The sequence below is a fragment of the Astyanax mexicanus genome, chromosome 19 (assembly GCF_023375975.1).
Source record: "Astyanax mexicanus isolate ESR-SI-001 chromosome 19, AstMex3_surface, whole genome shotgun sequence".
NCBI classification, from domain to species: Eukaryota; Metazoa; Chordata; class Actinopteri; order Characiformes; family Acestrorhamphidae; genus Astyanax; species Astyanax mexicanus.
The window spans coordinates 33,794,885-33,812,158 of NC_064426.1; the positions used below are offsets into that span (position 1 = coordinate 33,794,885).

The window sequence follows — 17,274 nt, forward strand, 5'->3', positions numbered from 1 at the left end:
CCACATTTCAATAAGGCGAGAACATAGGCTGTTTTCCATTATGTCCCTGAACGAAAAATTTGTCATGGACAAACCTCTATGCAGGTACTTGTCTTTGCTGTCGTGTACTCTATTCATCTGGCTTATGAAAAACGCTCTGAGAAGGTGGGGGCCTTGGGGTGGGGGGGTGTGGGTTATAGGGGCGAGTAACAAAAAAGAAAAGCAATAGTTCCTTTTACTGGTTACTAGTTACTTTTATAGTGGAGAAACTCAGTTAGTAACTCAGTTACGCTTTTGCACACCTCAGGCGACTCTGTTTGTGGCGTGCTTGCAGAAATGGCTTCTTTCGCATCACTCTCCCTTACAGCTTCTCCTTGTGCAAAGTGCGCTGTATTGTTGACGGATGCACAGTGACACCATCTGCAGCAAGATGATGCTGCAGCTCTTTGGAGGTGGTCTGTGGATTGTCCTTGACTGTTCTCACCATTCTTCTTCTCTGCCTTTCTGATATTTTTCTTGGCCTGCCACTTCTGGGCTTAACAAGAACTGTCCCTGTGCTCTTCCATTTCCTTACTATGTTCCTCACAGTGGAAACTGACAGGTTAAATCTCTGAGACAACTTTTTGTATCCTTCCCCTGAACAACTATGTTGAACAATTTTTGTTTTTAGATCATTTGAGAGTTGTTTTGATGAGCCCATGATGCCACTCTTCAGAGGAGATTCAAATAGGAGAACAACTTGCAATTGGCCACCTTAAATACCTTTTCTCATGATTGGATACACCTGGCTATGAAGTTCAAAGCTCAATGAGGTTACCAAACCAATTTTGTGCTTCAGTAAGTCAGTAAAAAGTAGTTAGGAGTATTCATTTTCTGTTAGTACAATAAACCTCATTTCAATCCCAAAATATTACTGTGTCCATCAGTTATTAGATATATCAAACTGAAATGGCTGTTGCAAACACCCAAATATTTAGACCTAAAAATGATTAAGATTAATAGGGGTGCCCAAACTTTTTCATATGAATGTATGTGAACATTTTGATATTTAGCAAATGATCGGTTTTGGACACCAAACTGTACAACTAAATGTTCTTTTTTAATGTCAATATAATGTTGGCATGTGACATTTGGAAGATGTTGGAGTTTGGTTACATAACACCTTAAAACCAACAAAATACAAAATTTGGATTCTCAATATCACAAACATTATTCAACTCTAAATTATTGCCTATCAATGTGAATTCTATATATAGATTGAGCTGATCTACTATGTATGTCTGCAATAGTCAGTGTAAGTCTACACTACTGTACTGAGCGCAGGTCTATGTATATGGAGGTAATACAAGAACACAAGAGGTAATATAAGACCACGGGAGGGTCATTAGCATTATTGGCTGGCAGATCATTTCAGTGGAATTTGCTCGGTGCAGAATTCTGCCATCGTTGCTTCACAGGGACTTTCTTCTGGCACCAAATTGTGAGCCAATGGAGCAAATCGCTTTTGATGTGCAGCCATAAATTTCACGTGACTGATGTGTTTACAGTGCTACAGCCAGATCGATTGGCAGACATGCCAAACTTTGTTCCTCCACACTGGTGCATGAACAAAAGCAAAAATAAACAATGTTTTGTTGATTAACATTTAACATTGGAAAATACATTTCTATAATACAAATAATACAAAATAAAAAACACTAAAAACATATATGGATGTTTTCAAAGTGTTCATAGTTTTTAATATACACACAGTTAAGTGTTTTAGTCAAATAAACAAATAGTGTGAAATTAACACTAAGAATGTCTACTACTAATGTCTAACTTTAGACATTAAAGGAGACATATATCTCTTTTTACACAAAACAGTTTAATTAAGTGCTTTGCAAAAAAAATCACTCTCACATAAAGAGATCTCTTCAGCTCTATTCTTGCCAGTTTGAGTCCCCTTCAGATTGAGCTGTTTAAGGGCTCTGTCACTTTTATGTAAACAAACTGTGTGAACACTGAGCGTGTAACCCCTTAACAAGCCAGCATTTTTGTCAAATTTCAGCCTAATTTTACGCTGTTATATCTTGAGGATTTCGCTTTAAGCACTAAACATAAAAGTTTTATGTTTGGTAAGAAACATTGCTGAAATAGAAAAATCTTAACTGTAATTTTAATTGAAAATATTACAAAATATTTAAGTAAATGTGCAACATAATGAATGAAACATAACGAATACAAATCATAAAATTGGCACTTTCCTGAACTTTTAACATTTTAAAAGCAATATTTTCCTAAAAACAAATGAGTAATTTCATGTCCTCTAAACTTTGTTCTGATACGATTGTCTATTTTCATTCATGCATAATTTGGGGTTGATTTCTCTTAAAACTGATCTAAAATTATTGAAAGTACAGAGTGAACAGACAGCTTCTCCAACTGTCCTGTAAGAAACATCTCTTCAAAGCTCTCAAACTTTCAGAATATAAATAACATATTTTACTGCAGAGATAAAGGGTTTGTATCACCTGTATACCATATACAGGCCAAGGTCTGTTAGGCGGTTATCACATGTTAGTGTTAGCTTGTGCTAAATGGCAAAACACGAACAAGCAAGTTATACAAGCAAATGTTATACTGTGATTTGCCATGGACAGTAGGTATAGATCCCTTCATCAGACAAAGTCTGCTAGCTAATCCTGCTGTGTACTGTTTGAGGTTCTTAATCAAAATGAAAAAGTTCTTCAACTGATCTAGTGGGTGGGGATCTGGTGGGGGTCGATGGGTGAGGGGTGGTGGCAAGGGTGCTTCTATGCAGGTTTCATTATTTCATTCATGTGACGTCACAATAAGAAAGCCATCCAAACTGCTCATAGAAGCATCAGATGATTACTGACACCAAACTCTTTTAACTGATTTACAGAAAACTGATGGATAGATTTTTTTTTTGCGGTTGTAGCGTTTTTAGGGGCAGTCGAGACCTAAGTGGAAAAACAAAAGCACCCAATAAGCTGGTTTTGCATAATATGTCCCCTTTAAAAGTGTACATTTAACACAGCAAAAGTACTGTAAAGTAGTATAATTCATTCCCAGTCTATTACATGTAACATATTACTTCATACTGTATTTCATTTATTTATTTATTTATTTATTTATTTTTTCAAAATTGCTTATTGTCAAAATGTGATTGCACCCTGAAGGAACAAACTAAAAGAAATGAAACTTGGTGGGTAGTCAAGACTGAATGCCATTGATTGACTCATTAGTGATGAGTCCTGCTTCTGTCTTAATACAAACAACCAATTAATCCATGTGTATGGCACTGTGATCAGCAGCACCAAGATCCAGAAGGCCCAGTGTCATTATGTTGGAGACAGTTCCAAATACTCTGTGAGCCCTTTATTACTGTATGTTAATAAGGGTATTTTCTTAATGCACTTTTTTCAGTGCCCTACTCCTACAGGACAATGCTCAAACACACACTGCCATCTCAAGAGTCTGCTCTGAAGACACAGATGCTATGCCATGGCCAGCTGACTGAAATACTTCACTTCATCTGCAAAACCTATCTATCTATCTATCTATCTATCTATCTATCTATCTATCTATCTATCTATCTATCTATCTATCTATCTATCTATCTATCTATCTATCTAACCTTCAGAAACTGCATGGAAATTCAAGCTGCATGGGATGGATTACTACAGAACAGTATTAGGACACTGTTTTAATACATTTTGGTGTCTATATATGTGTAAATACGTACATAAAATAGAAGAAATTCAAAGTAACATAGACCAATTTATATTTGGATGGGTTTTTGATTTATGCTACTTGGCCACTAGGGCTAGTTTGAGGCTTTACTAGTAAATAATAAGTGTAATTGTAAATACAGGTGAGATCTAGTGAAGTTTACCTCTGTATTTGTGGCTTCATTTGCAGTCTCCATGGCCCTGTTTACTCAAGCACGAGTAGGAGGTGGGGCCTTTTTCAGTGTGTGTGTGTGTGTGTGTGGGCCCAGGAGTACGTTTGTGTGTGAAGGTGTGTGTGTGTGTGTGTGATACAGTAGGCGGAGCATGCACCTGTTAAGCTGCACCTGGTTGTCAGAGCGAAGAGTATACACGAAACCAAAGAGAGAGACAGAAAGAGAGAGAGAGATAGACAGACAGAGGGGGGAGAACACCAACCAGCAAATGCAAAGGTGGAAAAAAGTGGTCTCAAACCATCGACACAGGGCCATGACCGGACTCCCAGGACCCGACAGTAAGCAGCACTGAGTGGACTGAACTAAAGGCCAGTAACCTCTGGAGGGACGACAGCAAACACAGCCTCCGTGACGCACTTTCACGTTTTCACACAGGTGAGAGGACCTTACTGAAAGCATCCACCATCCACCAACTATGATCCATTTATAAAAAATGAGTTTTATAGTAGTTTAAATAAGAAAAAAATAAGTTTTTATATATAGTGCAATAGTATAATAAGTACTACTATATATACTATAATATATAAAGGCATTTATTAGATTTATATGTATGTCAATGTTGATAGCTTTTTTGTTTAAATGATAAATTGTCCAATAAAAAAAATTGATAATCAATATTCCTGTTAGTTTTAAGAGGATTTTAAGTTATTTACACACTAAGAAAAATAAGTACAGATTTGTACTTAAAAGAGTACAAAGCTTGTCGCTGGGGCTGTACCTTATTTTGAGGTACCAAAAGTACCTTTCAGTGAAAGTCCTTTTTTGTACCCATGTTTTTTTGTGCCAGTAAAGATTATAAAGATTATAAACATTATCATCAACTGAATAAGTGTCGAGAATTGGTCATCCATAATTGTCTGGCTTTTGAATAAAAAACTGTAAAATTAAAATATATATTGTTTATGTACCTTTTGGCTGGTTAAATTGTACAAATCTGTACTTATTGCTGTTAGGAAAGACTTTGTACTTCAGAGGGAACAAATATGACCCTGTAAAGACCAATATTGTACCTTTGAGGGTAAAAGTATGAAAAGTGTACCTCTGAGTACAAAAAAGTACTCATATCATATCGTACCTCTGTTTTTTAGAGTGAATGTATAGTAATTAAGTATAATAACATCATAATACAGTTAAACCATTTTAATGAGCAATGAACATTTGATAATTAAGAAAATTTTGAAAACACTGTAATTGGAAAATAAAATGGTTAAATATGCTTTATAAATGAAACATAATCAAAACCAAACCACTTTTTTAATCAAATTTAACAGATGGTCTTGGTAGTAGTAAAGTAAGACTAAATTAAAAATAATGTCCATATATTGATATAGTGATAAATTGATAATGTTGTTATCGTGACAGGCCTATTTGAATGTATACATATATATTGTAAACCGGGCAGATCAGATGTTTTATATTATGTTATAAGGCTGTTACAAAGCTGTTATAAAGCAACAACACCTGGTGTTCTCTTGCCCTTTGTCCAAGAAGAGCAATTGCTCACACATTAATGGTCCAAAGTAAGTCTTTAACTTAACTAACCTCACAGCACCTCTGTTGGTAAGAATCTTTGTTCACGGCCTACTAGGCCCGACCTGATGACCAAGCAAGTCTGCTTCTTCTTAAACCATGCAGATTAAGCTGGAATAGACATATAATTACATCACTCGTTATAATGTAACTGATTTAATTGATTTTAGTTTTTTTCCCAATTCACAACAAAGAACTTGCAATACATAAATATGTACTTACATAGTTTTTTTTTTGTTCAAATTCTAATATATACAGTAAAAATATATAGTTAAAGTTTTAAAGTTAAAAGCATTGTAGATTAATAATAAAGTCATCAAACTATAAAGAAAACCATAGGGATTTTTTATTTAGTAAACACAAAAGTGCTAAACAAAGCAGAATATTTTATATTTTATCCTTCAAAGTAGCACCTCTTGTTCAGATGACAGCTTTGGGCATCTTGACTGGATTTTCTCAGTCAGCTTTACGAGGTAGAGTCACCTGGAATTTAGGCTTTCAGTTAACAGCTGTGCTGAACTCATCATGAGTTAATTATTTTAATTTCTTACCCTTTTAATGTGTTTGAGAGCATCAGTTGTGTTGAGCATCAGGTGGAGTTGGTATACAGAGAATAGTCTAATATTAAGTATGTTCTAATCCATATTATGTCAATTACTAAGTAAAGAAAACGAATGTAAAGGAAAAAAAACGTATTAAGTCTTTAAATAAGGTCAATCTGAAACATTTTAAAAACTTTGAAAGTATCCTCAAGGACAGGGGCGAAGACCATCAAAAATGTTTTGATGAAACTGGCTCTCATCAGGACTGTGCCAGAAATGGACCAAGACCAAGAGTTACATCTGTTGCACAGGATATAGAGATAAAAGCCACTTAAACAAAGTATTTTAAGTTAACTACATCATTCCTTATGTGTTCCTTCATAGTCTGGGTGACAAAATAAAAACATTAAATGAGAGGGTGTGTCCAAACTGGTACTGTATATTGTTTTAGGAATTAAGGATGAATTGGCCAATGAAAATGATCCAAAACTGTGTAGTATAAAATGTTTTACATTGAATTCCATTAAAAGTTAATGGGTTTTATTCCTTCTTGTGTATTACTATCACTAACAATTGCTAGAATATTCCATAGGTATTCAATGAGAGTCCATACAATTAAAAACAAATACACCAATGATTTGATATAATTCAAAACTAATTTTCAGGGCTTTTTCAGTTAGTTCAAAAGACTTGTTTATATGCTTGTCTAAAGTTGATTTACTATTGTGAGACTGTATAAAATAACATGCATGACTGAAACCTTTTAACAAAAATGAAGCAGATTAATTACTTTCTGTACTTTCCATTTAAAATTTAACAATGACTATGATCAGCTTTTAAAAGGAGGAGGCCTTCAAACATATTTAATCTTAACCTTGAACTAATTCAACCTGTAATGTTCTTTAATTCACGATACTTCACAAAAAAAAAAAACCTTTTAAACACAGGCCTCAGTTTCACCTGCATCCAGAAAAAACTTCTCCTATTCAAATCAGAGGTAAATCTTCTCAATGGCATTATGCAAGTCAATGAAACTGCCTTCCACTCAATCTGTTCTCAACACTCTCTACGCGCTTTTCACTTCAAACCGAGCGATCTCTTTGTCTGCCCCACTTTCAGTAAATATTTACAGTGGATATATCTCGCTGGAGATAAGAGGTGCAGAGGAGAACAGAGGAAAGGCTGTGGGTTTATTGTACCTGTAAAACAACGCCTTTCTCAAAGGCTCCACTTTAAAGTGCCACTGATTCAGATTTGTTTAAGGAGGAGTTTTCTCGGACACATCAAATCCCACATGACTGAATGTTTTAACTCCTCTTTTTACAGCTTTTTCACAGGAAACCCTTAATTAGGGCCAATTAATACTATATAATAAGGAATATGTCTTCATCCAGTAGCTGTATAGCTGTGGAGTATAATTGACGCTTAGCTGTTATGCTGTGGCATTGGTGTGCTAAGTGGCACTGTTTGCTAAGGAGTTGCTACAGTATATGATGGAATGTGAATGTGTTTATCTAATATAGCTGTGTACAGAAACTTTTGGCTAAATGTTGGAGACCAAAAACATTTGTCTCAATAGTGAAAAGCAAAAATATGTATCGAATCCAGCTGTGTTCAAAAACGTTTGGCTAAAATGTGGCACACCAAAACTTTTGCCCTAAACATGGTTGGTTCAAAAGCCCCTTCATGCACAAACTAAAGAGTGCTAAAGAGTGATGGATAGAAAGGGTCGAAGTGTTTTCTCAGCTGAAGAGCATTCTAACAGTCCACCATTTATTCCTATGAGCGAAATTATGTTTTAAATTTGATTTAACAAAAACTGTAAATCTGAAAATAAAGCATAAACCATGAAACCTCGCTGTTATATCTACAATTCTGCTAAATTTGGGGTTGATTTTTTTATATGAGGGGCTTGACTACAATAGTTTGGTTCAAACACTTACTGTATTAAAACTACAGCACTTATACAAAGGTTGTTTAATACCCCATATCTCATCAATTTGATGCACAAATCAAAGTTGGAATGGAGTCAATATCTCTATATTGTGGTCAAAGTTAACCAGACAGAAAACATTAATGAGAAGATTAAAGCTTTTGAAGAACAACAAGCAAAATCGTGTATTTGCACTAAGTAAAAATAGCACGCACTCAACAGCATGGCTATTAGCACTAAACCTGTATAGTAAATCATGTGACTATATCCCACCAATAGAAATTTTGGAAATGAAAGAGTCACAATCTAATCTGAGAGACTGTACTGTATTTTTTTTTTTTTTTACACGTTTTAGTCATACGTTATCCTTAGTTTCAAGTGCTGTAAAGTTGCTCTGTCCTGATCGTACCTGTTTTTATTGGATTTGCATGATTAGTTAGATTGGAGGATGTGATTAGAAGGTATAATAATAATGCCATCGAAACTGGGGCACAGAGGCAATTGTCTCTTATCATAATCTGTCACACTTATCAGACCGATTCCAATAGAATTTCCCTGTAGGTCACTGGCACGCTCAGCAGACGCCGGTACAGCATATTGCACTGATCTGAGGCCAGGTTCTCAGGTGCGTAATCAAAATTAGCTACCTACAGTATAATGTAGATAAGATGTAAGAGTGAATTGTAAACACGTCCTACCAGACCATACAATGCTGCTTTTAACGGTAGCAGAAATCTTTCATCCTACCTTTTTCTTTTTTTTTTTTACTTCTGAGCTCCTTTTTTTTATTCAGTTGGGAAATTAAGGTCTATGTTCTCTCAGTGGTCTATCAGAGCACAGATCAGTCAGTATAACAGCATTAATTCAAATATTAAAGGCACTATTTGACCCCAGCACACTTTTTCTGTGTATTCTAGCCTCAGGGTCTGAATGAAAACCAGTCAGGCATAGCGTGAGTGTGGGCCAAGCACTTTACTATAGGAGTAGCCTCTCTTCAGCCCACAGAGTGAAACACTGGAAACTGGTCAACAGCTCAAGCTCAGCAAACATACGTACAGTGAATGCTTTTTGGAGTGAATGGAGCATGCCAGAACTTATAGGATGGCTTGGGAAAGCTCTCCACACCTCTATAAGTTTTTAGGTTTTATCTTGTGAGTGAGCTGGAACACTGGCCAGCATGCTTATTGAATTATTGAGTTGAATAGAGGCCTAATAGTGGATAACAGATGGATGGGACATTCTGTTCATGAAGTTGTTTGGGCATTTAACACTGGGAAGTACTGGGAATACATCATAGAAGGCATTACTTTTTTATTATTATTTATTAATTAATTTATTTGTATTCATTTATTTATTTGTATATTTATTATACTAAGCAAAAGTTAGTTTTAGCTTAATTTTAACTTTTTTGTATAAATCTTATCATCTTTTGATGATTTTTATTTCTTAATTAAACCAAGTTTTATTATTATTATTTTATTTACTATTATTTTAAAATGATTAAATGTAGTTAACATTTTCTTTATAATGTCTATCCCTGTATTTGTAAATGCTAGGGTTATAATAAAGGTTGGTTGACTGATTAATTGATTGATTGATTGACTGCCCACAGTGGAGAGTGCAGTGGGTGGTAATGATCTCTAAAACTGCCCCTGCAAACAGACAAGCAATTCTCGTAGTAACCACATTCAATGCAGCACTCTTTAACTACCATTGGATATGGCAAAATCATGGGACTCAATACTTGTCACTGTTCCATATCAGTTTGCATGTCAGTGTAATGTACTCTAATTTAGTGAGATATGTCACATACAGCCATAGACTGTTCTATGAATATTGAATTTTGTGATAATTTAACAGCTTTGGTTGCATCAATACCTCTAAAATCAATTGAATTTAATTTCGTATACTGTATATCTGTCACGCCCTCACTCTGTTTCCATGTGTTTCTATGTTTTCCAGTGTGTTTTTCCTTACGTGTCTGTAATTTGTAGCTCCGCCCCTCATTACCTTTCTCCCCAGGTGTTCATTGTTACCTGTTAGTATATATAGTACCCTTTAATCTATGTTTGCTGTCGGTCTTTGCACCTTCCTCCGTTGTCTGTCTATCCACGTTAGCTCTTGTTATATCCACGGTTTTCTTTTTTATGCTCTGTTTGTTTCTTGTTTATTTCTCTTCCTAGTTTTTCTCGTATTTCTCCTTGTATATATCTCTAGTCCTGTTTAGTTATTATCTGTCTAGTTTAGCTCTTTGTTATTGTCCCTGTTTGTTTATGTATTTATATTTTCCTCGTTTTCTTCTTATTTGTTTGTTTGTTTACCTGTTATTTAATAAATTCGTTGGTCTTACCCGCTTATACGTCTGCCTCCCGGCTGCTCCACCGTCACAATATCAACTTAGTGACATTCTGATTCTTACCTTCTCCTACAACAAAAGTCGAACCATCTCCTCTTCACTTCCAGAAGCATCTCAGCGTGTTTGCTGAGCTTGAACTGTTGACTTGTTTTCAGTGTTTTGTTCTGTGAGCTTAAGAGGCTGGTCATAAAGTGCAGAGCTCATACTCACGCTATGCCTGACTAGTTTTCATTCAGACTCTGAACCTATGAAATCACTGTGAGGGGGCAAATAATACCTTTAATATTCAAATGAATCAGTTACATTGCCAGAACGAATGTCATGCTGTAAGTATTTGTGCTCTGAGGGCCTTGTATATTTACCAAAAATGAATTGTAGGTCAGGCCCTAAAATGTTTCACTGTTTTTCATTTAAATTAATATAAATTATTTCCTATTTTATGCCATTTTCTCCCAAATTTGTAAGGCCAATTACCCAATTTCTGTTCATATGAACTCATCCGATCTTTGCTAATGCCTCTAATGCTAATGCATCTTTTTAAACTGCCACTGATGTAGCATTACTGGGTAGCCAGTGCACTCAGACTCCGGCTGCTGATGGCAAGCAGCTTAATAGCACCTTAGTCCTCTGGACGTCTCAATGCCCTCTTACCTTTTTAATTATACATGACAAAGCTTTTACACTGTATGAAAATTCTTTAAACATATAAGCCAATAGAAATGTACAAAATTACTTGTTTGGTATCCATTAATATACATTAAAGCTGGAAATATTTTAACTTCAACAATGCCAACGATGACTGGTTTGACACTGACAACAAAAGTTGTACAAAATCATTTAATATCACTTGAAATGTGTTCAATCAACAATATGTTAGCCATAGTAATTTTATATAAATTATGGAAAAAACAAGTTAGTTAGTATTGTCGGTACCACTTTAAAATAAGACTACCTTTATAAAGGGTTTATAAATGATTTACAATTAGTGTATTAATGGTTATTAATTAGGTTGTAAATGCCTTAAAAATCATTAATGATCAGTTATAACACATATGTAGAAAGGGCAACAATGACCTGATGTTTGCCAAAAAGTGAACCCACAGCCATCTATATTGTTGTATACCGTATTGTCTTTAATAAGCCTTTGCAATACTAGGTTGTGTGGTAAACAAATAATACAGTCTTAAGAGATATTGGTTGATTAACTGATTCTCTAATCCCAGTTGAGGAATAATTTCCCAGTTTAGGGATTCAGTTAGTCTATCATTTCTTTGGACATTCATTGGACAAGCTTTCAACATTAAAAACAACTGGGGAATTGTTGATATATGTTATGTTGGTGATCAAGATTCCAAGACTAATTCTGTCTGATTTTCACAAACAAATTTACTATGGACTCCACAACTCTGGATTCCTTAAATAAGACACTATTTATTAATACTATATTTCCAGCATTCCAAAGCATTTCCTTACACACACAATCTCAGTACACTTTCTGTTACAAAACACACACAATGACAAATTGTCTTAAAATGAGAACAAATGGGACTTCCTCTTGGCCTGAAAGCTGAAAGAGGGCTGGCCCAGGTTTCTGTCTGCTCCCATATAAACATGAAAGAGGCCAAAAGTCAAAGCTAACACAGAGGCCTTAGATATTAGCATACAGTATGAAAATTACCACTTTGTTGCTGAGCAACCAACAATAGCCCATCCTTTCCTTTGAATAGACACAAGCACAATGCTGGAGGTTTTTATGTGTGTAAGCGAGAGAGAGAGAGAGAGAGAGAGAGAGAGAGAGAGAGAGAGAGAGAGCGAGAGAGAGAGAAAGAGAGGAAGAAAGAGAGGATGAAGGTGTGTTTGCTTTTTTTCTATGCATGTATTATGGCTCCACAGCAACAGCCCAGCCTCTTTCTGCTGGTAACATGACTAACCACCTTAGTCCGTCCTTTGCTTGCTTTATTGGACCTATTCAGGCAGAAAGATCTACTGCAAAGGGCAGCATGAGTCAGAGTTTAGTGCCAACACTCAGTTTGGAACTGATTAATCCTGCTTGGGATTGATGTGATGTTCCTTTTTTAGTTTATAACTTCTTTTCCCCGGTCAAAGTACAAACACTCACACTTACTAACTTACTTATGACTGACGTTTGGGTTTTAGCAAGGGTCAGTTTCACAGAAGTGAAATAAATACAACAAATAAATGTCCTAAAAAATAAACCTACCACTAAAATTGAATGCAAGCCACGCTTCAGCAATATAAGCCAAGTGTGTTGACTATAGGTTACTAATACCTTCTTACGTCAGGCAGATTAGCATTAGATAGCATCCCTTTAGCAACCTCGTAGGCTGGCATCAGTATGTAGCTATGAAATTTGAGGCTCGTAATCGGAGCTCCACAGATTCCACCTTAGCATAGCTCTGCCATATGGCGCCTATTGAGTTGCAATGAAAAATTCAGCAGCACTGTCACAACATAGACCCAGATCTTAACATTAGCCTAGCTTCTGCCCACACCCTTAGGGATCTCAGCTTACACTTTACAGGAGTTTCCTTATTGCTAGCGTCCATGCGCAGGCAGTGGCCATTGGTCTTGCCTTTGAACTCAGGTTTGCTGGCTGTACTGTTGAGTGTGTTCAGCCAGACTGTACAAGGTTGCTTGTTGAATTCCCAGTAGAAGCACTGAAGGAAAATTAACGTGGTACCAGGGGACTAGAGGTTCTAATGGCTGTATACTGACACAAGGGAATAGTGTTGTTCTTTTTAGCTGCAGCAACATGGCACCAATGTTACATCTTAGAATAATCTACATATGCTGCACCTCTTTAAGGTTACTGACTGCTTTGTTTTAATTGTTAAAGAAGTTTTTTATGAACACATATCATTAGAAATATCCATAATCTCATCAATTAGGGCTTAATGTATCTGGTTAATTGATTTATCTAAAACTATCCAGCTAAAATGATAAAACCAAAAGGATTTTGTAAGTAAATCTGGAGATCTTGGACCAAAACCAGGGTTTGTCCAATAGAAATACTCTTCAGATCATTTTATATTAAGTTAGTCCACCCTTTGGAGGGGACTTACAAGGGAAATTTATAATTTGGATATGCTCCTGCAAAAACTTGTTTACTGAGCAAAGACGAGCCCAGTCAGGATGGAAATTTCACATGTAGAGGACATTGACAGGTCTTCTCTCAGAGACCAATCAGAATGCTCTCATCTCTCACAATATTGCTATGTCTGTCTTTAAAAAAAAAATTGTAAAGTGAGCCTGTTACATTGTCCCAAATGTCCCTCCAAGGAGCCACTACTGATATTCAGGAGAATCCTGTAACTTGCAGGAGAGGTGGGATGCCTGAATTATGCCCCATCTACGAACAACTCAGCCTCACCTAAAGAAGAGCACAGTCGGGTGCCGAGTATTCCAGCGGTCTAAAGCGCTGGCACTATGAACGGGAGGTCGAAGGTTTAAACCCCCGCTCATGCAACTTTGCCATCAAGCTTCTAGCACCCAGAGGGAGCCTAATTGCCCGTGCTCCCTCCAGGTGGGTAGATGGCACTCTCTCCCCACATCACTCCTAGGGTGATGTCCGCAGCAGAGGGCTTCTGTGAGCTGATGTACCGGAACCGAGTCACTGTGCTTTGACTACTCGGCATCAGCAGCAGCTCGGAAAGAAGCGGTGGCTGACTTCACATGTATCAGAGGAAGCAGTTGTTAGTTTTTACCTTCCTTGTGTATTGGGGCATTATTAGTGATAGGGGGAGTCCTAATAAGTGGCATGGGTAAATGGTTATGGTAGAAAATGGGAAAGATTAGAAATACAATTGTAAAGAAGAAGACAGTCCAGGTCTGTGGGGTGTTAGATGCCTTGCTAAAGTCAGTCCTGCAATTTGAACCCATAACCTCCCTGTTGCTGACTCAGCTCTGTTATCAGTTACCTGGTAAACTGAGTACTGAGAAAACCCCCAAGACTATCTCCCTTTGTCCCTTTGTCAACTAATTACTACATTATAACACCTATTGTCACCCCTTCTCTATAGGGTTAGAAGGGCCTTACTGCACACCACTGATAACAACTATCTAGGTAGTTAAATATATTGTGACATAAATTAAATGTTAATGCATGCTAATCAACCATCACCACTCAACTCTTTTCTTCCTCCTCACAGGGAGGAAGATGGCGACGGCAGAGCCAGCCCCTGCTTGGTGGAAACTGACCTTCCTCCGCAAGAAGAAATCCGAGTCCAAGGTGTTGTATGAGATCCCTGCAGAATTCACCAATGCCGAGGCCACGCCTGGAGCTGCCGTGCCATCAGACGACAGCCAGTTCAACGCCCGCCTCGAACGCATTGTGGACAAAAACGCCACGAAAGGACGTCACGTTAAAGTCTCTCACTCAGGCCGTTTCAAAGAGAAGAAGAGGATCCGAGCAACGTTAGCAGAGAACCCGGAGCTCTTCCCCAACCCTGACACTTGCAACAGCAAGGAGAGCACAGGGAACTGAAGGCTGTGGGGTCATGGGTTCAGTCTGCTTCAGCAGCACAATGGTGCACCTCAAACAGTTTTACATAGGCCTATATATGCACAAATGCACATACAAACGAATGCTAACAAAAAAAAAACACTTTTGCACTTGAATTTAACCAACCATCTTTGTCAGAAAAAATGGCCATCCTTTAGTATGATGTGTGTCCTGAGTTTAGCAATTTTATGAATACAGTTCAGTGTCTCTCTGTTAAATTGATTTAAGTAGAAAACATAATTCCACCAACAAACAAGTCTTGGAGTTTTGGCTTCCACAATATTTGGACAGATGCACTAAAGAATCCCACGTAGGTGTGCTTCAAAAAGCTCAGTTGGCTACATTCACTCTTGTACGAGGAGGTTATTTACGTTCCGTTATGTCGTTGTACGTAACTGACCACAAATGCTGTTGCTATGCTTGGCGAACTTTTAGCTGCTCATATCTAAATCTATATAAAATAAATATGATATGATATAATATAATAAATATCTTATGATTGACTTGATGTGCTGTGATGAGATCTAGATAGTTGAATGTAGGGCTGCACAATATATTGTCTCAGCATTGTCTCAGTCATCGCAATGTGTGCATTTGCAATAGCCACATTGCAGGGCGTGCAATATCATATGTAATGTCATCATATGTTGCTTTGATACTCAGTAAGGGGGATTATATTTACCCAATATTAGTCATGTAATGAATATTTGGCACCCAAAGGACATAATAATTTACACCAAACAATCTATGCAAAAATGTTTTGGCCAAAATTTTCATTTCGGAGCATTTCTACTAAAAATCTTTTACTTTTTTACTGTCTTGCATAGACAGCGTGCATACACTTCTGGTAAATTTCGATCTGATCATTCACATTCATGACTCATGGCCACACATGTGGATATGCATTTGATCTAGGACCACATATGAAGGGGATTTAAATCAGATTTGAAAAGACTAGATCTGTCACATTTAGATAATAACAAAAAATATCAAATTTTTAAAAGTTTTAAATTCAGCCTGGTATTGTAAATGTAGTCTAAAAGACAGATGAACTGAAAGAAGCATGTGGACTGAGTAGGGTAATGTTATCAGATCTGTGTTATGCAGAATTATGCCCCACACTGTGGCACAGAAAGACGAGCTCAGAAGTACTTTGTAAAGCAGTTCAGAGTTTCAATGTTTCAAAGCTGTTATTGCTGTAATATATAGGCAAAACTGCTAGTAATCTTATTAGTTTGACTAATAAACAGTTTTACAGCTTACTGTAAATTAAATTTCCCAATCTGGCAACGGTAACTATGAAAGAATGCATTTGTCTGTGGAACATGTAAATTAGCCTTGATTCAGACATTTTTATTTAAAAATCACAGATGGTTGATTTCACTTGCAATATTTGCAATATTTAATATGCACACACATGCCTACAAATACAAACAAACAGTCTGCTATAAAATTATTCTGTAAATTTCTTACGTCTACATTGACAATATTATGTTTATTCTGTTTTGTTTTTATTGTTGAACATTTTGTAACAGCACGTTTGCTAAAGTTCAGATATGAGAACCTCAGTGCCTTACGATCAGAGTGACATTTAGTTACTCAAGTCACTGTACAATAATGTCACCTTGCTGAATATATATATATATATATTTTTCTGTTTTAATCTGTTTTTTTTGCTTTGTTATTTTACTGTCCTTTAAAAGTAGAAAGCAGAACTGTTCACATCTGGTTAGTACGCTCTTTGAAAATTATGTTTTAAAGTAATCTGTTTATCTTAGTCATTGCAATGATTTGAGCATGATTTGTTTTAAGATATTGTGTAAAGAAAAAAGGTTTTAATATAATATTTAATAAAACAAATACTTTTTTCAGATTTTTATGTGTTCCTTGTTTTTGTGCATTTTCAAGATGTTGGGTTTTCAGTTAAATGTCTTGTAGTTCCATCAGTCTCACCAGAGGACGGTGCCTCAGTGCCTTAACTTGGTTTTTCACTATATTCATATTTTACTATTTCATTTTTACTAATTTTGCTCATTTTTCTGCTGTGAATACTAACACAATTGGCTATTAAATTTGTGAAAGATTTGTTTATGATTGTTAATGGTTCAGTTCATGTTTATACCTTAGTTTGTACTTTGGTCTTGTATCCTTTAACCTGCAAATAAAAATAATTAGTAAATAAAGATCCTATATACACATACACAAAAAATACACATATAGTCTACATATTTATATACATACATGTATAGAGTGTTAATGATGAATATGAATAGAATTTTAACATTTGTATTGTATATTTGTTTTTGTACAATTCTTCTTTTATAATAATAATAGTATAATAATAGGTTTTCTCCATCACCATCATTATAAAATCCGTATGTCTTCAAAATATTAATTTTACAGGAGAAGGACAAACCTTTCCTTACATTCAATAGAAGTCAA

At 36.1% G+C, this 17,274-nt stretch overlaps 1 protein-coding gene across 1 annotated transcript; it reads left to right on the forward strand.

Annotated features, from left to right (window-relative positions):
• Positions 1-4,047: 4,047 nt before the first annotated feature.
• prr15la (proline rich 15 like a) lies at positions 4,048-16,711 on the forward strand. Its single transcript, XM_022668494.2, has 2 exons — positions 4,048-4,324; positions 14,480-16,711. The coding sequence occupies exon 2, from the start codon at positions 14,488-14,490 to the stop codon at positions 14,812-14,814; it is 327 nt and encodes a 108-aa protein (XP_022524215.1). The 5' UTR covers positions 4,048-4,324; positions 14,480-14,487; the 3' UTR covers positions 14,815-16,711.
• The last annotated feature ends 563 nt before the right edge of the window (positions 16,712-17,274 follow it).